The sequence below is a fragment of the Telmatherina bonti genome, assembly GCF_933228915.1.
Source record: "Telmatherina bonti genome assembly, chromosome: 12".
Lineage (NCBI taxonomy): Eukaryota > Metazoa > Chordata > Actinopteri > Atheriniformes > Telmatherinidae > Telmatherina > Telmatherina bonti.
Genome location: NC_136610.1, coordinates 11453404 through 11476215, shown reverse-complemented (window position 1 = coordinate 11476215; position 22812 = coordinate 11453404). Strand labels below are relative to the sequence as shown.

The 22812-nt window shown below is 39.0% G+C and overlaps 1 protein-coding gene across 1 annotated transcript in view; it reads left to right on the top strand.

Annotated features, from left to right (window-relative positions):
* fat2 (FAT atypical cadherin 2) overlaps positions 1 to 22812 on the top strand; it is a gene marked incomplete at both ends in the record, with an annotated part of 117384 nt that overhangs the window by 3894 nt on the left and 90678 nt on the right. Inside the window, 4 exons of the mRNA XM_079250048.1 lie at positions 1401 to 1712; positions 16096 to 16154; positions 17039 to 17350; positions 21264 to 21474. Of these exons, the coding sequence (XP_079106174.1) occupies positions 1401 to 1712; positions 16096 to 16154; positions 17039 to 17350; positions 21264 to 21474 (894 nt within the window). The remainder of the gene's footprint in view (positions 1 to 1400; positions 1713 to 16095; positions 16155 to 17038; positions 17351 to 21263; positions 21475 to 22812) is intronic.

Genomic DNA, 22812 nt, shown 5'->3' with positions numbered 1-22812 from the left:
TGTATCTTTGGTAATATTGTGCCATTTACTTGGGCTTTAGAAAGCTCAATCAGTTGTTCCCACATACAAAAAGTATCCCTAATTAACATGTCATGCTTTTTATGTTAACCATACAAAGTCAGCATGTGCAGAGTGTATGAATAAACGTTCAGGTCAGTTAACCAATACAAAGTAGAACTTGTCCTGACAGGGATCAAGTGACATGATTGAAATTCCCAGAACAATAAAGTCTGTATTGAGGATTTTCTGTGGCAACAGTGTCATTGGTGCAGGATAGACTTGATAATTAAAATAACGCCAATGGCCAGAATTAATTACAGTCTATATTAAAACCAGACTAGCATCATGGGATGAATAAAGTCTCATTTTAAAATGAGTGTTGTGTAATATAGATATCTTTTTAAGCTGAAACAGCTGTAGAAGTCAATACATCACATTTTTTGCAAAATAAAAGCCATATTTGTAAATTTCGACAAAGAACCATTAGGATTTGCAGGTGTTTCCAATGAGCAGTGTTTAGCACATTAGCCTCAGTTATTGTAAAATCTCGTCTGATTAACAAGATTTTTCTGAGAATTGCAGCTTATGAAAAGTAGACATGTAGCGCTATTTGGGGGTTCTCTACTTGCTGCAGAGAATTTGCTACAGCATTTCAAAGCTTTTCTCCCTCATTTTTATTGCTGAAATTCTTTGTTTTTTGTTCCACACCTTGCCATCTTTACCGGAAATTAACTGGGCATGACCCACCGCGTCACATCCGGGGACAATTAAATGGGTGAAAAAAATTCCATTACAGTTTTGCCATATATTTCTCAATTAAATGTCTGAACCAGCTCATTAGAGCACAAACACTTTTTAGCAAAATTTGACCCTTTTGTTTCTATTAGCATTTTTCTTTTTAGTACGATATTTAGTTTTTGCGCATTTCTAGATGTAATGGGAACACATCTAAAGTCTGTGCAGCAGTACACCTTCTCATGTTTAGATGAGCTTATGATGAGATGAGACAGGACAACTTCATCTGGTGTGGAAAAGGTAGTTTTCCATCAACGAGTCCCACGTGGAGGATATCCTGGGATCCTGCAGCACATCCTGGTGCATTCCATTAACCTCCTGCTGAACTTGAGACTCAGATAAAAATCAGGACAAATGGAATTTTCTGTCATGATGGCACTCTGCTGAAACATAACCGCTTCTCTCAGTTGTTGAGTTTTCTTTTCTTTTCCTTTTCAGTCCCCCTTCCCTACACACACACCACACACACACACACACAGAGACACCCGCACCACCCTACTCAAACAGCCTTAGACAGCCTGCTTTACAGCGTAAGTAAGTTTAGGCAACACAGATTTGTTGTCCTGTGAAAACAATCTTTTTTTCTTTGTTTTTATGTGTTTCAGGTGTGATACGTACAACAGAGAATCTTGACCGTGAGATGATGCCGCACTACTGGCTCTCTGTGTACGTCACCGATCTGGGGACGGAGCCCCTGATCGCCTGGACTCATGTGTTCTTGGAGATTCTGGATGTCAACGACAATGCTCCAGAACTTTCCCAACCAGTGTATTTTGCATCTGTCCCGGAGAACGTGGATAAAATAAACTCTGTCATCCAGGTGTCTGCAACAGATATGGACTTGTCTTCTGAGGGGAAGCTGTCTTTCCAGATGATGGAATCGTATCGAACCCTCTTCGATGTAGATCCCAAGACAGGTAAGGACACGTTTCATTCAGACTGCTTCCAGCAAAGAAAAGTTATTTGTCAATGAAAGCAACACTTCAACAAAAGTAAACTTAACATGATGACACAGGCTGTGAAACTAGAATGTGATATGCTCAGTTGCTTAGGAAGGGTCTTTTTCCAGCATGAAGGAATAGTGCTGATGTCAGCTGCCTCCGTTGCAGTTGAGACCTCATATAACTAACAGTAAGTCTGTCGTATAAACTGGACACTTACTGGCATCCTAACCCTCTACAGGACATAAGGGACTTTTATAAAGTCTCATAAAAAAAAATAAAAAAATCTAGACTGAACTCAATTCACAGAAGGAATATAAATTATTATACCTTTTAACTGCTTTTTTAAAAAAAAGTTACTCTACTTTAAATTGACATATTCATAGTGAAATGAGTATACCCTTCCAAGATAGATTTAGGTCACAAGATACTCTCAGGGTGCATTCACACCAGGATAGTCCACGGGGCTCCATTTCTTTGGGTGGAGAATTCTGAAGTACTTTTTTATTTGGTTTGGTTTCTTTTCAAAGTGGACTGTACATCAGCAGACCAAACCGAATGTAAAGGAGTTGCAACTGCTCACTGGTAGTGATATTATTCCCTGAAATGACCACTGACCCAAGAAGAGAAACAAACACTGGGGCAACATTAAGTTTAAGCAGTCTTGGGATTTCTATTTTACTCAGGTATTCAAATCAAATCCAGCGTTTTACTGTTGTCCACTACAAGCAACTGGAGAGGCAGCATGCTATAAAGGATGTTACTCTACCATGCGTTCCACATCAATTCTTTTTGTTTTTGCTTCATGGTCTGCTTCTACAAGTGAAATGCACCACATTTCACATGCAAGTGCACTGAGACCATCAGTTTTTAAGTTGATCAGAGTAAAGTACTTTGGTTTTCACTCATTCACAAAGATTCAAACTATCCATCGAAGTCGAGCGGGCTTTGTTTCAGTGGAAATAATACTACCAATGTGAATGTGAACATTCAACTCTGATAAAGTAAAGTGCATTTTCACTCAGTTTGGTCATTTTGTCTCAATGTTTCCTCTCTGCTTTTTTTTAAGATGAAGTCAAATTCACTTAATAATAATAATAATAATAATAATAATAATAATAATAATAATAATAATATAAACATAATTCTTCTTTAAGTTCTCGTCAGTCCAGGAGCGGACTGGGACCAAATATTGGCCCAGGCATTTTAACACCACAAATCTTTGGATTCCCTTTGATATGACTATCAACTGTGCACCTTGTTAAAACTACAAACATGCAGTGAGTTGGCAAGAATCTGTATCATCAAAAAGTTTCATTTGTCAATAAAATAAACATCTGCCACAAATTACAGTGGTAATAAAGAAGCTATTATTGACATGTTGTCGTAACTTCAGAAACAGCTGTTATGTCCACCAAAACCTTATGTATGGTGCAAACATTCTGGGGTACCACCATCACCATCATCATCAACATCATCCAGGGCAGCTGTTGAAGGTCCTGTTGTCGCCTGACTGTAAATCGTTTTTTGGAATTTGGCAGTGTCCTTTTTGCTTTCATTTGTTTGAACTGTGCAGTTTGTCTCCGCCTCCCCTCCATTTCATCTACTCAGTTTTTACATGGAGCTGGATCCATTGCCACAGTGCTAGAAGCATCTGACTGGTTCAGCCTGGTGTAAGTTAAGAGCAGAACTAATGGGCTGCAGATGAATGTGATTCATGGGCCGGTGGAGAGGAGTTCTGTGATGAGTGGATTAATGATTTACTCAGGCAAAGGGACCACGACCAGAAGGGGTGGTGCTTCAAAAATTGAGCAGACCAGATCAGTGTTAGCTGTGCTGTAGAAATACTGAGTTTTATGGACCAATCAGACCAATGAAGAACATGTGTCGACCCAAAAACCATGTCAGCCCAATGGGAAAATGCTCGGTATGCCCGATAGTCAGTGTGTCCCTGCATCAGTCCAACAATCTTAAAGGGGTGCTGTTATGGTATTTGGAGTTTTCTGAGCTTTCTACAGTGTTACAGTGTTGAATCCTCATCAGACATGTGAACGGCACTGTTTTTTATCACCTAAACGCATGTTTGAGTTTGAGTTTGAGTTCCAGCACTCTCTCCGTTCGGTTTCCATGGTGACAAAAAAAAAGCGTCGTTTTCAGAGAGTTTTTTCTACTTGGAAATCCTTGTGACGTCCCGGGGGATAAGGTTCGGTGATTGGTTACCTTCTACTGGTTAACAAGGGCATGTACAAATACATCAGGCGGGTGGAAAACGTGGGATAAAGTTATTTCCAACGATGGCTGGTGAGTTTACCAAAGAGAGACATCCTGCTGCATTCGTTGCTGTGGGTTGCTGTTTTCCACTTCGTTTTCAGGCTCTGATTCAGGTTCCAACATGTAGGGCTGTATGCTATGTGTTGACATTGTATTTTGTTTTTTTATTGAGTTCATATTAGCCTAATCCTTCTGTTTATGAGATGTTACAATGTCGGCGAAAGCAGGTGCGGTGCGCGCTCCCGATGTAGCGCAGTGGCGGGAGGCGGGGCTTAATGCGGAAGAGTCTCAATCCACTTGTTTTGCCCACAGGCTGATCTGACAGCCTACGGAGAGGATCGGTCTGAAGTAAATAAAGCGATTTGTGACAATAACTCGATCAATCCCAGCCCTTCTGGTCTCAGAAATAAAAAAATAAATTAGCCTGAAATGCACATAATAGTTCCACTTTAAGTGCTGCATTACTGTTTCTATTTTCTAATCACATAGAAGAGCCTGTAGTTGGTGATCTGGAAGCTTCTACTAGCTTTGCCTCTGTCAGGGGGTGAGGGGAAACCAGTTCACTGTTTATTGATAGAATGCATTTTTCAATGGTTATTGTATTCATTAAAACATTAGCAGCAGACTCTGGCTGTTGGTTTGAGATCGTGTTTAAACCAGTACATCCCCACCTCCTTTGTTCATGCGAATGCACCATAAAAACCATCTGAATCAATAACAAACATGAATCAGAAGCTGTTGAGCCAAACCCCATGACTCAAACCCATAAATTGCACACATTAATAGTCAAATATTATTTTTCTTTAAAGAAATAATTACTTTTAGATTGAATTTAAAATTAAAGCAGCTTTGGTGTAAAATAATTACCCTCAGCCCTAGAGACATGTTACCTAAGATTTTATTGAGTCAACATGCAGGCGGGGAGATATACAGCAACTCTGGGACGCCATATGTAATTGGATCAGGTTGCACAGTGTGTCATCTTCTCATTTCACACACAGTTTGAGCAAAAATATGGACTACATTTTTTATTTTGATTGATTTACATCTTTATTCAAACACCCTTTGTGATTTAAGACATCTGGAAGGGTGTTTTTGTTTCTCTTTTGCAAATACTTTCAACGTATCCGTACTTGCTGCCGTGTCCCAGTGGCCACATTAACATATTAATTCAGGGGTAACAGAGGGTTATTTTAGCTGTTAAAGATTGCCTTCCAGTACAAGTCTGAGCAGGACAGGTGATCCAGAACCTGGGTGTGCTGCAGATAGAGCAGAGTGGAGAATGAAAAGGTACTTAAAAAAAAAAGAAAAAAAACTGCAGAGTTAACTTACCAATCCATTCATGCATGATCCAAAGAAAAAGAGGAGAAATTGAACATGGTAGGAGAAAAGAAAGTGCCTGGAACCCCTTAGGGATCTTTGCGCTCATTGCTGACAGTTGTAACTGAGTCACCTGTTGAGGACTTTGATGTTCAGGCAAACGACTGCAGCATTAGCTCCAACAGCACAAGTCACTACAAGCCCTGTCCTCCTTATTATCTCCTGTGGTGTTTGTCCACACCCTGGGGCCAGCAAACTGAGGGATTACAGAGGGAGAGGACCAGTTCTGTTGACAGCAATGTCGCACAAAGACGGGTTGGGTAAGAGGTGGTGAAACACCACAGTTTCATATGAAAACAAGCTCTTGTGTGTGTGTGTGTGTGTGTGTGTGAGTGTGTGTAAATGCAGGTGCATTTGATTAACTCATGTACAGTGGAGGATGAAGTGTGTTTGAATGAAAGTGCTTATTGAGAGAGTGTGTATGCCTGTCTTGTAAGGATTTCCTGATGTCAAATTAGGGCTAATGTGAGAACATTTCACTGCATTTGACCCAAACTTATGTAAAAAAACTAAACAAAACACAAACTACAGAACTCCATTCTGCACTCAGAGCTCTGTCAACTTTAAAATGTAAGTTTTCTGATGAATGAAAAAGGAATAAACAATCAACACTTGTTTTAAATAACAGAAAGATTAAACAAGACATCAGAACTGACTGCTAAAATTAGCATTAAATTCTATTTTAAAACTGTAAACACATGTACAAACTGTACATGACTGACCACTGGTTTCATGCCATTTCCCCATGTCATGGTTGTTTTTCGTGGTTCAGGTTCTGCTTTTGTTCTGTAAAACTATAAACTAAATGTATATGTAATACATGTTTTAGCATACAACAATGCATCGGTCATCAGGCTGTGTTTGGAACTTGGTTTTAATGTTATTGTTATTGTGTTATTGTGAATGTTTAATGTTATTGTTTCTGTGCACCAAAATGAGGGATAGTCTCCATCCCTTAATGTCTGAATAATTTACTATTACATAACAACGCCAAAAAAAAATTGCAAAAATAAAGGGAAAATGACAAAAAACAAAAGAATGGAATTAAATAAACTACAATTAATTAAAACAAATTAAAAATTATGCAAAAAAATAATAAAAATAAGATATAAATATATATTTAAAAATACATACATAATAGTAAATAAATCAAAATGTATGATAAATAAATTATAAACACAACACGTTGCTAATTTTTAATGACTGTTGTCATAAGGGATAAAGAAACTTTATGTAAGGCTACTGTAAGAGTGATGATACTAGTTTCTGTTATCATTTAATGCATTGTTTATAAGGATGGTTGGGAAATTTGACCCTCATTCTGAAAAATTGAGATGTTATTTTACTCCAACATATTTTATTAAAATTAATGAGTTACTGAGTAGAACTTGATAGACTGATGGATCTTTTGGATGTGAATCAGGTGTGTTTGAAGCAGTGAAACACATTAACCTTGCAGGGTTTTGGCTCTCGGGAACCAGCTGATTTATACAATAAACCTGCTTAAAAATGGCTCTGTTGGTGAATCCATAGATCGTTTTATACTCTGTGATGAGGCAAGCGCACTTCTCCAAGTTTTGGGGCTTTTTTAAAATGTTTTCGTTTAAACCAAAACATGCCCCTGGCAATGGTGTTGTGTTTAAGCTTGATGACTAAATCCATAATTTCAAAGAAAATTCACTCTTGTGGAAATGGAGGTTAACTGCCCTAACCTTTTCCTTTCTCTGCCCCACCCCCAAGCCGGGGTGCAGGAAGCACACACAGCATGAGGAAATAATGTTTTATGATGCAGATGAATGTTAGAAGGTGCATTGCTTAAATGAATTGTCATTAGGAATCCAACATTATTTTCTAAACTACAAAGAAAACGAAGTTAATCTTGATAGATCTTTTCTACCAACTCTAAATGAACGAACCCAGTTTTCCAGTTTGGCCTTCCACTCTTGAGGCTGTTTTGTCTTGAACTTTAAGATTTCTATTTTCAGGTGAAAGTTTCAACATTTAGATTTAATATTCGTCAAAGTTTGAACTTTTAACCCTGTTTTTTTTTTTGTTTTTTTTTTTTAAACTATCAACCAATCAGAAAACGACAAACTGCTGTAATTAAATGTCTGCCTGGAGGTCATTTCTTTGCCTCACTGGCAATTACAAAGTTATTGCTCCATCTTCAGAGTGAAGCCATCCTGCACCAGAACGGAGAAGAAGGTCTGAAAGACGTGACCTTGTGCGTGACTCAGTTTTTTGCAATAGAAAGGTGACCACAAAGAGCCCTCCTCCCCACTGAATGAGAGTAAATCCTTCACTCATAATGATGATTCTTCCAGGAGCACATTGGTTTCACAATCACATGTTAGCAGTTGCATGGCTTAATTGTATAGGTTTCTTTTGGGTTTTTGTTGAGACTGCAGTATCCAAACATGGAAAATCCTTCAAAAAATTAGAACACAGTACATCTCACTCTTAGATCTTAATAGTCCATGTAAAAGGACGGAGATTTTCACCCTCAATGGTATACAAGTGCTGTTGAAACCATGTCTTTAGAACATGATCCGCCTTGTCTTATTTCCACAAATGAACCACCCACTGTATTACTAATGTTCAGGGTTACTGATGTAAAAACCTGTCATGTCTTGCTTGACAAGATGAAAATTACTTCTAGCCATAGGCTTTTAACTGAGAATCGATAGTGAATCTTTCACATTAAGCCTTAAAGTGTCAGCCAGTAGTTCTTTGTGCTTAGAAATGCAGGAATCCTCATTTAACCTGATTCAGTATCTTTTATTCAGTGTAATAGCCGTCACCTCTGCGAACCCGTGTGTCAGTGAAAGGGTTAGCCGTGGCTTTCATTACTTGCTATGTGAAAAAGTCGTGAGCTGACAAGGCTGGGCAAGTTAGGAATGAGCCTATTTCAAATCCATTTAGCAACAGCACAATGCTCACAGTGTTAAATATCCTTAAACTGATACAGTGGATTTTTTCTATCTGTGAGTTTGTATTACAGCCTCTGAAAACAGGATTCTCATGTCCTGTTCTTTCCTTTTGTCCACAAATCCCATCAAGCTACTCCAGAAACAGCATGAATCCAATAGACCAGATTGCTTTTTACATTCATGAACACATTTTTCCATTAACTGTACCCAGCTGTCACAGATATTCACTCAGACATGATTCATTTTAAACTTAAAAATGCTCCACATTAATCATCTGTATTTTTTATTGTTTCGGTTTGAGTTCCCAATGAACAATTTACCTCATAAAGTTTGATCTTCTCACAAACTGATGATAAAAAGATAAATCTCTATGTCTGATGTGTTAAACCGGTTAGGTCGGTGTGTGGGCTGCTTTTTAGGGGAGATTAACAGTTTCATAAACAAACAGCAGTCATGTTGAAACTTTAATTGTCTGTGCCATCATAGGGCACATTTTGTGATTACTTATCCAGAATCATGCAAAATGTTTTATGCACATTTTTAACCTCCTGCTCTGGTTTAGATTTAGAACAAACTGCAAAAAAACGGACAGTGAGCCCTGATGAGGGAAAACAGTGTGTATAAAGTTGACTGAACTGTACTGGTGACTGTAAATGCAGGAAACTTTTAGGCAGATAAAAAAAAAAACAGTATTGTCAACCACATTTTAATTTTAATCATGACATGTTGTGCCGGCTGGAATACAATTATGTGGCAGAATGACTAGTTTTGGCGTAATATTGAATTCTGAAAGTCAGATCAGCATTTCTAGATCCGACACACCTGATCTGGACACCTACTGATTGGTTTCTGTTTTCTTAGAACCAAAGAAAAACCAATTGTTAATAACATTTGTATATGTTATGTCATATTACTGCAGCTAATGATGATTACATGAGCTGATGACTTGTGGTTTGGTTCCTCAGACTGTTTTTGGTTTAGGTTTTGTGAAGTAATGGTGTGTTACGTGATGTAGCGTTGATATGAGGGTCTGTTCAATGAATTTGAATATCCACTAAGTACTGTTGGATTGCAGTTTTTCAGCTGATTTGACCTCTATAATTGACATCATGTCATCAGTATCTCTGTTAACATATCTATCCTGCTTTATTGGCTTAAAAGTCATTATTACCTCACTGCTAACTCACACAACCCAGAGTCAGCTTAGTCCTGCGTCACCGTGTGCAGAATTTTGCAACATTTTTCTTTCACACAACGCAGATGCTCAACAAAGGCGCATTAACCCCATGTTGAATGGCATAGGTGAAAAGTTTTTTTGATAAATCAGACAAAGAAGGGTGAGACTTTCCTGATTGGATCTGATCAGATTTTATCCAGACTGTGAATAGTTCTTCAAGCCCTCATGGTGGCAGCTAGACTGAAGTAGCTGTGGATTGTTTCCTCTGGCAGCCAGCATTGAATTGGCTTGTTTGCATCTCTTTTCAGGCCCTTGTTTATCCTCATGACTGGATTTGCATAAATTTGTTGTTGATGAAATGCTGTATTTTCTTTTCAAGACGGACGGAAAAAAAAAAAAAAATCCCTTTTTCCCTCAACTAAAATGGATTTGGACCCCTGCTTTGCTCTCGCAATACATTTAAGTGACTTTATAGTTTGTAAATGTTTTCCTCCTTGCTCATTGATATGTCTGGAATATTACCAAAGAAATTTTAGATATCTCTTTTAAAAAGAAAGGAATTCAATGCTTAGTAAGTGAGATAAAGACATTAAAAGAGAAAAATGGTGAGCATCAGCCTTGGAGCTTAAGACTATGTGCAAACGGAGAAATGAGACAAGGAAACAAACAAACCGAGCCCTGACATGTCAAACAACACTGTTTATCTTCATGTGGTTTTGACAACTACCCAGCACGGTTGAGAGAAAACAATCGACATGGAAGAGACGAGGCTTTAGCCCTCATTCCCGTGCGTGTGCTAATGACAGAAACACACTTTCTCATGTGCCCCACCTGTCCCAATGATGTCTTCCCAGCAGGGCTTGTTTGCACGCTTGTAAAAAGACTGCTTGACCCTCAGCGGGGTCTTTCCCTCTACTTACGACCCCCAGCAGGCCCTGCACCTCATTTGCCACTAACCAAACAGTTGTGAGGGCACTTTGGGAGCAACTGCGATTAACTACTTCTTTCTGTTTGCATTTAAAGCACGTCCAGCTGAGCACAGCAGTGATGGGACAGTGGTGTAGTCTACCTGATTCCCTGATTCTATGTTTAAAACTCTCAAAAAAAGGTTTTCTTTCAGCTGGAGTCCCTATGGTGATTTAATTGGATTTTAATCCACTTTTTTTTTTTAAAATTCTACATATAAAGATGTTTTTTGTAAATGTTAGCGTGAAAAGTTGTGATTCAACATTGTGAAATTCTGGATATTGACTGAATAAAACAGCTTGTAATTTACATATAATTATCTTATGGTGTATGATAAATAGCTCACTGCTTACTAATTTCATTAAAGTACTTGTATTATTACAGAGGAAAGTAGCAAAATATTGAAGTGTCCAAAATGTGGGCCTTTTTTAGGGTGTTGGGTTTTATCATTTAAATAAGGGGTGTCCTCCGGGCCTCGAAGTCCACAATACTGCAGGTATTCATTGTACCTCTGCTTCAACACAACAGACTCAAATGAATCAGCCATTGTGCAGAACTTCATAGTCTGTAAGATCCATTTAATTTGTGTCAGGTGTGTTGAAGCAGGAATACACAGAAAATCCTGCAGGACAGCGACCCTCAACTTTGGGCACCCCTGATTTAAATTTTGGGCTAATCTGCAGATTCAAACCATGGTTTGAACGCAACCCAACACTAAACAATCAAGTTCTGACAAATGTTTACTGTAAACGTACCTTTACCTGGTAAACCTCAGATGCTGCTGTGTTGTTCTGTATGATGTACATCAGGGCTAGTGGAACAGCTTGGCTCTACAACAACACTCCTACTTTCTTAATAATCTAGGCACTTAAAATAAAGTTTTGATATTTATCTTGGCCAAATGAACTTGATTAGAAACTGAATGTTTCATTATCAGAATTAATGTATGTTCTGTGATGCCCACTCCTTTAAAAGGGTTTGTCCACGCCAGCATGGCTGTTTGATCGAACCATTATAGAGGCCAGGAGAAAGAAAACAGAACGAAATGTAGCTAGCAAAAAAACAAAAGAAAGAAAAAAGAGGTAAAGAAAATTAAATGAGAATAAGCAGCTGCTTTGTCTTGTTTGCTTTTGTTTTTCCTTTTTTTATTTAGAAGAGATATTAGCAGCACACCTGAGCTAGTACACGGGTTGGTGTCTGACAGCATCGGTAGGCTAATGCTAGTAAACAGGGTTAGCATTAGTGTTAGCTTACAGACAGCAGCAGCAGTCGACTCAGGGTGAAGGCAGCAAGTTTTCATTTATTATTAGAAATCTATGAACATCACATCAACACCAGTCATCATTTCACAGCAGTACTCACGGTAGAAAAAAAAAACTAAAAACAGTTGAACTTCATATGAATATTGGTGTTCGAGGGTGAACCTCGACCACATCATATTTAGTATCAGCATATTATTTGTAATCTCCGGATTATGAAGATGCTGTTGTCATCTAAAAACATTAATGTAGCAGACCTGAAAAAACTGTAATGTTAATACCAAGTGATCTGCCATCATCTTACAGTGCCCAAATGAAATAAGAAGAGAATATTTCAACTTTAAGGCCTTAATGTATGTTGTTGGAACATTTGATTTAGATATAATATCTTATAAACCAGCTTATTTCTTGCAATTATGACTTTGAATGAGTTATTCTTCATTTTGTGCATTAATCAGAACAAATTAAGTGTTCAGGTAGTAGGCCGAACATCTCAAGGTGTCCATCCATCAATACAACTGATGCTAGGCTCTTTTCCTCTGTTGTGCCACGATGGTGGAATGACCTCCCAAACTCGGTCCGATCTGCAGAGTCCTTAGCTGCGTTCAAGAGCAAGCTGAAAACTCAGCTCTTCAAGGAGCACTTCTACACTTGGTTTAACTATATTTGTTAGAGAAGTTGGAGAACTTGGTTCAGTTTTTTTGCAACACACATTGTGGTATTCATTCTTTTTATTTTAACATAGGGAATATTGTGTGGTGGAAGAAAAAAAAACACTGCCTGCAGCACTACATGTCAACACCTGCATCCAACTGGACTCACAGCAGTCCACCAGAACCTTCCTATGACGTTCTCTACTGTTTGATTCCATGCTTGTGATGTTCTCAATCTCATATCTCAGTCGCTTTAGATAAAAGTTTCTGCTAAATGACAGTAGAATAGAATCCTGCACATTATTCATTCATTCAATATCCTAACCACCTAATCCAATAAAGGGTTGTGGGGAAGCAGGGCCACACAGAGACAAACAACTACTCATGCTCACTCCTACAGGCAATTTAGAGTAACCAATTTACCTAACATGCCTGTCTTTGGATGGTGGGAGGACGCCAGAGTACCCAGAGAGAACCCATGCATACACAGGGAGAACACAGAAAGTTCCACTGTCCAAACCTTGCCCCAGCTGAGGATTGAACCAGAGGATTGCTGTGAGGCCACAGTGCTAACCACCATGCCACCATGCAGCCCTCCTCTGTATTATAAGACCCAGTATAGAAGTAGCATTGTTGTATTATATGTTGTCTACTAGGCAGGTTTAACTAATCCCATTGCCATACAGGTAATTGATACAGTTTAAAGTGCCTTGAAAAGCAATCAATTGCTATTAATATGAGATTAAATTGGGACAGTGTAGAAACTTGAAAAGTTATTTGCATTTATTTTCTGCATACATGTGTCAAAGTTATTAAATACTTTGCTTCATCCAACACAATGTTGTTGTTTTTACTGCTGATATGAAAATGTTTCAGTTTGTAGTAAGTACAATTAATTTGTAGTAATTTCTGTGGTTAAGTAATGCTTAAAGATGTGTACGTGCCAGAGTGACAGAAGTGACGATGATGATGATGATGATGATGACGATGATGATGATGGTGGTGGTGATGATGAAAAAGGGCTACAGATATTCCTCCCTCTGAAAGACATGACGATGCGAACCCTTTCCTAGTAACAAAGAGGCTTAATGAGAAGAAAGTTCACCTTGCTGTTCCAGAGAAACTTAATATAATCTCAACTGCAACCAGTTTAGTGACTTTTCCAGTGTTTTAAACCTTCAGGTTATTGTGTCTTATAGTATCAATGATTTAATCAACAGTGGATTTAGTGGGAGTAAGTAGCACCAACTATCAGATGCTCCTTTCTCTATAAAACATGAGTTCTTTCTAAAGCAGTTTGGTTAAAGATGCTTAATGAGATTAAAGTTCATCTTGCTGTTTTCCAGGGAAATTTAATCTCAGCTGCAACCACTTCAGGGACTTTTCTCCTGTTTCAAATCATCTGTTCATTGTATCTTATAGTATCAGATTTAGGCAGCAAAGCATTACATAACTCAGAAACTCTGGAATTTTTTTTTTTTTTTTTGTCTTGTTTTAGTGCTTCCTGTCTGCTCTTCATCCATGACAAGCATTTTTCACTTTCTGTCTTTGAAGAAAATGCCACCTAAAAACAATCTGTTATTAGTGTGTTTCAGTGTGGGCTCAAATCAGTGTTATTTAGATGTCATTTCTTAGCATCCTTTCTTGTGTTATGAAAGATTGAAACAGCTATTCAGCTATTAAATACATGATTAAAGCTAATTTGATGAAGATGTATGAAAAAGGGTTGGAAGTTAAATGCCCCTCGCCAAGGAACAATGAAATAGAATAAATGAAAACCATGAAAACAAACTCATTTACAATTAAAACACAAAAAGATCAGGACCCCCAGCCATTTTCACCACTAATTAACTTGTTTTTGCTGTAGTTGAAGGACACAAATGCACACACTCCTGTGTTCAAACACTTCACACTTGACCCTGATTATTCTACCAGCAGCTTTACCGTTCCTCCCCCGCCTGCATGCTTCGGCTCAGGGGCTGATAATGGCTGCTGTAAAACACTTCACTTAATTCATTTTTATTTGAAATAAGATGATAACAAAGTACTTGACAACTGAGGAAAATGATGCTGCACACTAAGAGCAACAAAATGGTGGATTAAATCATCAAAATATCTGGTAGTGTGAAGATAAATAGGTAAAAATCTAAGTATTTTAAGATAAATGAGCTCTTTGTTTACCATCACGATCTGAATTATTGGCCCCCAAGAATAGTTAAGTCCAAGAAAAGCCATTATTCTCCGTTTCCATCATTTAGAAGGTGCCTTTGCTTTAAGAGTCAGTCAATACATGTTGTTTAATTGAGATATTTATAGAAAACAGAAAAAAATGTCTGCCATAAAATAGAATAAGCAACAAAAAATCTACCCTAATATGAAAGAAAGATTCAGGCATCCAAACAAAAGAAACTTCAGAATGCCTTGTTTTATTTTTGACAGAAACACTCTGACAACATTAGAAAATAATGTTACTAAACAAGCCCAACGTCTGATAAGAATAAAAATATATAGTACCAGTCAAAAGTTTGGACACACTTGGCCCAGTAGATGAGGCTTTGAAGACATCTGATATTTCAAGTGGACATTGGCATGAATGACAAAGAGAGTCGTGTAGTCCAATTTAGGCATTAGCTTTTTCCATTAGATGACCACTTTCATTCATTCATTCATTTTCTAAACCGCTTAATCCAATTCAGGGTCGCGGAAAAAAACTGGAGCCTATCCCAGCTGGCTTTGGGTGAAAGGCTGGGTACACCCTGGACAGCTCGCCAGTCCATTGCAGGGCATGACTACTTTAGTTGTAGTTACTCATTCATTATTTGTCAAAATCTAAACCCTTCCAAAGTCTACCATCCACTATTTTCTATAACCCTGGTGCATTTCTTCCAGAAATGGTCAGAGCTTATTAATAAATGGCTGTTTTATAGATATGTGGTTACATTTTGTAGTTCATTACCTCTCCTAAAAACCACCAAACATCTCTTCAGACCGAAAGCTTGATTACAGATTTACAGAATCTTCAGAGTTAGCAGACTAAAAGTCTAAGCTCACATCAGCCAGATCTAAAGAGCCTGTCAATATGTTTTATCTGTCGCAAGCACACTGTTAAATATACAAATACAACTTCTGCTTCACCAAACCGTCAGTCAGGAGTCTGGTTTGTCAGATAACACCGCTACAAACAGGCTTCTGATCCGTCCGCTGATTGACAGTCATGGAGACTGCTATCTAATTGGCTGTTCAGCTCAGCGGATGTTTAACGTATTCATAAAATATAACCTCATTCTTATCTTAAGACTTTTCACAACCCAGCTCAGCAGGCTCAGAATAAAAAGAGAAACTCAGCACAAGCCAGCAACAGGCTCTTCTGTGCAGGATTCTGTTTTGTGTTTTTAAGTTATGTTTAAGGTTGTGTGTGTGTTTGGTGGTAATTTGAGTAAAAGCATGATTTAAAATCTGCAGCTGTGAGCTGCTTTTACTTCTAAAATAGTAGACTTATAAACGGCATTTACTGGCAATAAAAGACAGCAGGAAAAAAACGACCATAAAATAAAATGTGTTTACTCAGGTGTGATTGGCACAGTGCTGCTCAGAGCGAGACACATGTGCAACATGTAACCTCCAACAACAGATGCAGCAATACTTGAACCTGTTTGTTTTGTAATCAGCACTCTCACTTCTCGGGCCTGACACTCTGACAGCATGGATTCTTTGTGTTTACAGGTGTTATCAGCACTCTCTCAGCTTTGGAACGTGAGGATAAACCCGAGCACAGCATCGAGGTCAGTCTCACAAACAACATTTTCACTTCCTTTACATTGACGCTTAAACAGGGACAAATCTTGTGACGAATCCGAGTTTCAGAGTATCAATAAATCCATAACTGTGCATCTTGTACAGGCTGTTAAAGGCTAGTTGCTGCATGTTTCACCTCCTACTTTCAACACTTCACCACCACAGCGACAGGTTGGACTTGTGGTTGTGTGGGACTGCACACATGCAGGAAACCTGGCATCATGTGGGGATGCTTTAGTCTGCAGCTGGTAGCTGTGGTAGCACTGGAATTCACCATCACACAGACATATAGATCAGAGGGGGACAATTTCTACTTTGCAGAAGCAGCAGATACGCACAAAAAGTTTCCCCAAAACAGCTACTCCACCACTGCTGTTTAGGGACAAAACCCAAAACATGTCTTCATTTGTCCAGTGATATAAGGCAATATCAGGTAGATTCAGTTCGTATGGTTAATTCAACTGAATTTGTTTGAGTTTAACCGTGCTAGCTATGTGGAAATGTTTTTTAAAAAAAAGGAAAAAGAATCAGCGACATCGCTACTGCAAAAGGGTTTCTTTTTCTAAATATTTAATTAACTATTAAGTGTTTAAATGGAAAGCTGCAGATAGAATGATGACTTGATTGAAACATTTAGGAAAATACTTTTCTAAGTATGATTCCACCTACTTTGTTGCAGCAAAATCATAAAAAAAAAGTCTCATTTGAAAGTTTTTTTTTTCTTTTTTTCAGTACTCTGAACATAAGGAATGTCTGAAAACAAATATCTGTACTTTTACTACAGGAGCCGAATTGACAGTTAAAATGACGGGTTTTGTCCGTCTAGCTTTAGTATAACAGAACATTAACCAAAGCGCCAACTTGTTCTCAGGTAATCGTGTCGGATAACGGATCTCCATCTTTGCAATCCACTGCTACCGTTGTGATCCAAGTTCTGGACGCTAACGACAACAGACCCAAGTTCACAGACAAACTCTTCCACGTCAAGCTGTTGGAACAGCGTCTCCATGCCGGTGAACAGGAAGTCTGCAGGATGGTCGCCCGTGATGACGATGAGGGCATCAATGCTGTTGTGCATTACAAGCTCCAGGACAACAGTGATGAACAGTTTCAGATTGACGCCATGACCGGTGTGGTGACGTCTCATGGCGATTTCTGGCCCGGGAACTACACTATTCTAACGGTGGGCAGCAACTTTAATAACTTTCAGTCAATATGTTTTCCAGTCATACAGTCTGATCTCCACATGGCGAAGTTGTCCAACAAGGAGTTCAGCATGATGAGTTTGTAGCATAACAGAGATAAAGAGAAATTGTTCAGTCATGCTGCGTGTGTTTGTGTGTGTTTAGCTTTAAGTCAAGATGTTTATTAGTCTGAAAAGAGGAGCTGTGTTCACATGATGAAGGATTTTAGGTCTCGAGCTTTGTGGTCTCAGAACAAGAAGGTCGCTGGTTTTAACTCGGCAGGAGGAGGTTCAAACAGAGGCTTCTGTGTGGAGTTTGCATGTTCTCCCCTTGTATGCTTGAGTTCTCTCCGGTTGCTCCAGCTTCCCTCCAACTAGGCCTGTTTCAATAAGCAATAAGTCAATTAATCGCACAATTAGAAAAAATGTGCGCAATAAGTTTGTCGGACGCAACAATTTTCATTTGTCTTTCTTTTTTCTCTCGCTTACTCCAAGCAAATGCCGCATTTGTTTAAATATGATATTAACTAAACACTGCAATACAGCAAGTTTCCATCTGCAATTAAAACCCAATCATAAACTACAGTTTTCCCAGCTGGGATAAAAAAGACATTAACAACAGCCTGGATGAACAGACATGCTACAAATAGCTGTTCCACAACTTTACAATGACATGAAAAACTACATACTGAAGGCAATCAAAGATATTTAATTAGACTCTTCCACATGTGTTCAAGTCCAAGCATGTCCCCTTATATGAGCTTGACCACAGACTATGTAACTGTGTTACATAGTGTTTGGAGACCATGTGTTCCAGATAACCACATTGCCGACACCTGACTGGAGAATTCAGAAATGACAGTATATTGATCTTTGAAAGGGTGAAATTGCATAATTATGGCCTTATTGTTGTTTTAGTTGAAAATTATCTCAAAATGACAACAATAAACGCTTAGCGCAATATTATTGTCTAACGCAATCATTTCTGAGACAATATATTGCATGGTAACATTTTTTTTACCGTGAAAGGCCTACTTCCAACATCCAAAGACATGGATGTTAGGTTAATTCAGTGATTCCCAAAAACGTTCAGCAGGGGGCTCTTTTCATCAACAGCAGTAATGTTGAGCCCCCCCCCCCATCACGGAGGAGACAATACTTTATTGGCTGCAGTGTAGTTTACTAAAGTTAAAACCATGTCATTGTCATCATTAGTCTCCATTCTTCTGCTGGTGTGAACGTTTTAAACCAGGAATCTCTGCAAACTGCTTCAGGTGAGCAAAGTTTTCAATAAAACAGATTCTGCTTTAGTAAAAAAAAAAAAGAGTTCAGTATTGTATTTCTAAAGTGACCAACAGACTTGTCTTTGTGTTCAGAATGAAAAGTCCCCAAGTGACTTTGTAAGTGGTGTCTCTTCATTACTCATCATTGATTATTACCTTTTCTTTTACCATTACCTGGTCAAGCAAGGGTAGATATACTCCATCATACTTTCTTCTCATTTTTAGTACTTGAAGACTCCTTGTTGATTTGTCATTGTTTCCCATTCCTACCTTCACAAATTTGTCTAGTACCAAAACTCCAAGTTTTACTTGGCCTTTTTTGCACCCCATTCTTCCCCTGGTATAACTCTAGGCCCCTCCTGTGAGGCCCACCTCCCAGTTTGGGAACCACTGGGTTAATCGGTTACTCTAAGTTGTCCCCAGTAGTGAGTGTGAGCGTGAACAGTTGTTTGTCTCTCTGTGTGTGGCCCTGGCACATTGGCAACTTGTCCAAGGTATACCCTGCTTCTCACCCAATGATAACTGGGAGAGGCTCCAGCTTCCCATGACCCTTAATTGTACTGAGCGGTTGGATGGATAGCTTTTAATGCAGAGATATACTTGTTAGCACAAACTGACCAGAGGCTTGCATGAAATTAATCCTGCTGTGATCTTAAAGAAACATTTCTTCTTTATTTTTCTTCACCTGAACATAACAACGCTCATTTAGTTGTTTTTAATGAGTTAAGCAGATGGGTTTTCTCTCAGGAGACGGTTACACATCTAGACAGCTGCAGATTCAAGAAGAAACAAGCTGATGTCGTGATCTCCTCAGCCATCACATGCCCCATCAGACTCTATTTGAGCAGCTGCTGCCTGAAACAGAAAGCTTTGTCAGCCTCTCACCTTCACTTCCACAAGATTATGCCATTTGTTCGAATAACCATGGCAAACAGGTGTACACATGGACACAATGAACTACTGTTGAGTTATGAATCCATCTTAACAACCGTAGCAACTAGGTGTGTAAAAAGACGTGTGTGTTTGGAGAGCGTGGATTCATTAATCTCCTCAATAAAATAACAAATTGATTTAAAGATTATTTAAGTTGTTGTGAAAAGGATGCAAACTCTATCCCAATACTCACACACACATAGCATGTAGTTTCAGAGCTCAAAGCTCGCACTAAAACACAAGGTACACAGAGAAATACTCAACTGGTAGTTTTATTCTCAAATATTCTCAAGTATTAGCAGATAGAAACGTGAAGTAAGGCTGACAGAGAAATTAGAGAAGGTTTATCAACATCTACATCTAAAACCCTCCTCTTGAAAGGTAGCTTTTGCTAAGCATGGGTAAAATCTTGACGTACTGTTCTCACTGCTTCTTGGCTTCTTTTCAGATAGCAATAAATTATTCAACCAAAATTTGGCTTCGTCTTGCAGTGTTGACAAATCTGACTTCCCAGATCAGGTCCACTTCTGGTCCACAAAACCCATCCATTTTGTAAACCACTTGGTCCAATCACTGGGAAGGTTGAACCTATCCCAGCAGTCTTTGAGCGAAAGGCAGGATACACCCTGGACCGGTCGCCAGTCCATCACAGGGCCAACACAGACAGACAAACAACCACTCACACTCAGACTCACTGTTAGGGACAATTTAGAGCAGAGGTGTCCAGCTTCGGTCCTCGAGGGCCAGAATCCTGCAGGTTTTCTATGTATCCCTGCTCAGACACACCTGATTCAAATTAATTAGTAGTAGAGCTTAATCAGTTGTGCACGTCATTGGCTGTTTGATCCATTTAGTGGAAGCTAGATGTGTTGGAACAGGAATACATGGGAAACCTGCAGGACAGCGGCCCTCGAGGACCGACTTTGGACACCCCTGATTTAGAGTAACCAATCAACCTAACATGCATTATCTTTGGATGGTGGGAGGAAGCTGAAGTACCCAGAGAGAACCTACATGTACACGGGGAGAACATGCAGACTCTACACAGAGAGCCAACTGTTCCCGCCTTCCCTGAGCTGAGGCTTAAACCAGCGACCTTCTTGTTGTGAGGCTACAGTGCAAACCACTATGCCACCATGCAGTCAGTCCACAAAATACTTGTCCAAGCTTACAACTGGACCACATGGGTTCACAACAGAGTTGCTGTATTTCAAGCCAGGCTGCTAAGTGATATGTGGTTCTCTTCTGGGCCATGCAACACTTGCATGGTCCACTTCTGTCAATAAATAAAGCAACGCACTCCGAAGTTTCTTTTGTTTGAATGCCTAAATCTTCATTTTATATTAGGGTAGATTTTATGTTGCCATAACTAAGCCTTAAGTGTCCAAAGAAGCCCAAACATGTTCACTATTAACTTCATTAAACCATAAACTACTGAAGAGAGTTACTGTTGACAGATAAACAAAAACTCAGAGTAAATGGGGCAAAAGCAGCCAGTTTAGTTATGGTAAATATAACCAGATCTGAAGCTAAAGTTGGGTGGACATAAAGATGAGAAAGATGTGAGTGTGACATGAAAAATAAACAAAAAAGGTCCTTTTTTTCTCATATCCTATTTAAGCTAATATCAAGACAGATTCCTAGAGTTACTTTGATGAAACTCCCATTAATATCCTTATTTCTCTGTCAACATCCAGATCAAAGCCACAGACCAGGGCAGCCCATCGCATTCGTCCACGGCTCGGCTCGACATCGAGTGGGTCCGCCACCCATCACCCTCCACCGAGCCAATTACATTTGAAGAGCCTCATTTCACCTTTGCTGTCATGGAAACAGAGCCTGTCACTCACATGGTGGGCATCATCATGACGGAGACACTTCGGCCACTGCTGTGGTTTGACATCGTGGGTGAGTGGATGTGCACAAACATGAGCTGAACATGCGATTTGCAACATTAGCAAAGAAAAACTGTAAACTTCAAACTTCAAAGAGGAAGAAAAAGCAACATCTATAGAAAAAAAAAGATAAATGATGGATAAAAATCCCATTAGGATTTATTTGTACAGTGTCCTCAGTATGACAGGCAGTGACCGAAACCACATCAGAAAAATAAAAACTGCTGTTCACTGAATAATGACTCCTCATAGATCACAGCAAACCACTCAGCCTCTGTTTCTGTGTGACTTTAAACTCCTGCAGCTGGGAAAATTATATTTGACATACACCATATTGCCACTTACGCTAAAGTGCTGACTTGTGGAGCTGCGACTCGTTCAGGAGAAAACAAACAGGTTACAATCATCATCCATCCTTATGAGCCTCCATATAAACAGCAAACAAGTTATTTTCAAAAGGTCAGCAAAGTGTCGCAACGCTGAATGATATTAGAGCCTGAGCGAGGCGGTGACAAGCCATGTGAACATGTGTTAAAGCGAGAAAACACACTCCAAGTAGGAATTTAAGGAGTCACAATGAAAAACTTTTCCTTAAGTCAGCTATTCTGCTCTGATATGTCACTGAAATGAACTTTTTAGTATGTGGATTGAGGAGGTGGCATCAGATACCTCTGTTTGCTCCAAATAACTAAACTTGACCAACAGCTTTTTCTTCCTGTAGTAATCTGTGAAAACCTGCTCTTTTATTTAATTGACTCTCTCTGGCCTAATCTGTCAAACCCGCAAGGTTACATGCAACACAAGACAGAAGTGGAGCGATTTTAGGTCTCCAGTAAAACAATGTGTAAGCCGTCTTTTCAGCATATTTTAATAGAAATGTACTGCGACAGTTCTTTATTTTCCAAGCTTAAACCAGACATTCACTGTCACAAATCTGGCAGGAAGTTCTCCTCAGAAACTTCCTTTAAAGGACATAAAGCAATGCTACGTTTGTTTCTGACCTTAATACTTTCTTTTTGTGATGGCACACTGACTTTAGTTATTTACATTTCTTTGCCCTGCAGGCTGAGAAGCTGCACTTCACAGCTTTATTTTCTGCTCCTGAGCAGCACTTTACAGAATCCTTCTGCTTTACAGTGTCATAACACACCGATCGTGTTAAACATGCACGGAGGTTGATTCAGCAAAGACACCCAACAGAAACGAGGATAAGAAAGACAGAAAGTGGTCACAATTACATTAGAGTTTTAATTCCTCTTTAATTCTGGATACAAGTTAAATCTGCTGTAAAAAAAAAAAAAAACATGTAAACACCTAATTCTGAATGAAAATGACCATTTGGACTTAAACC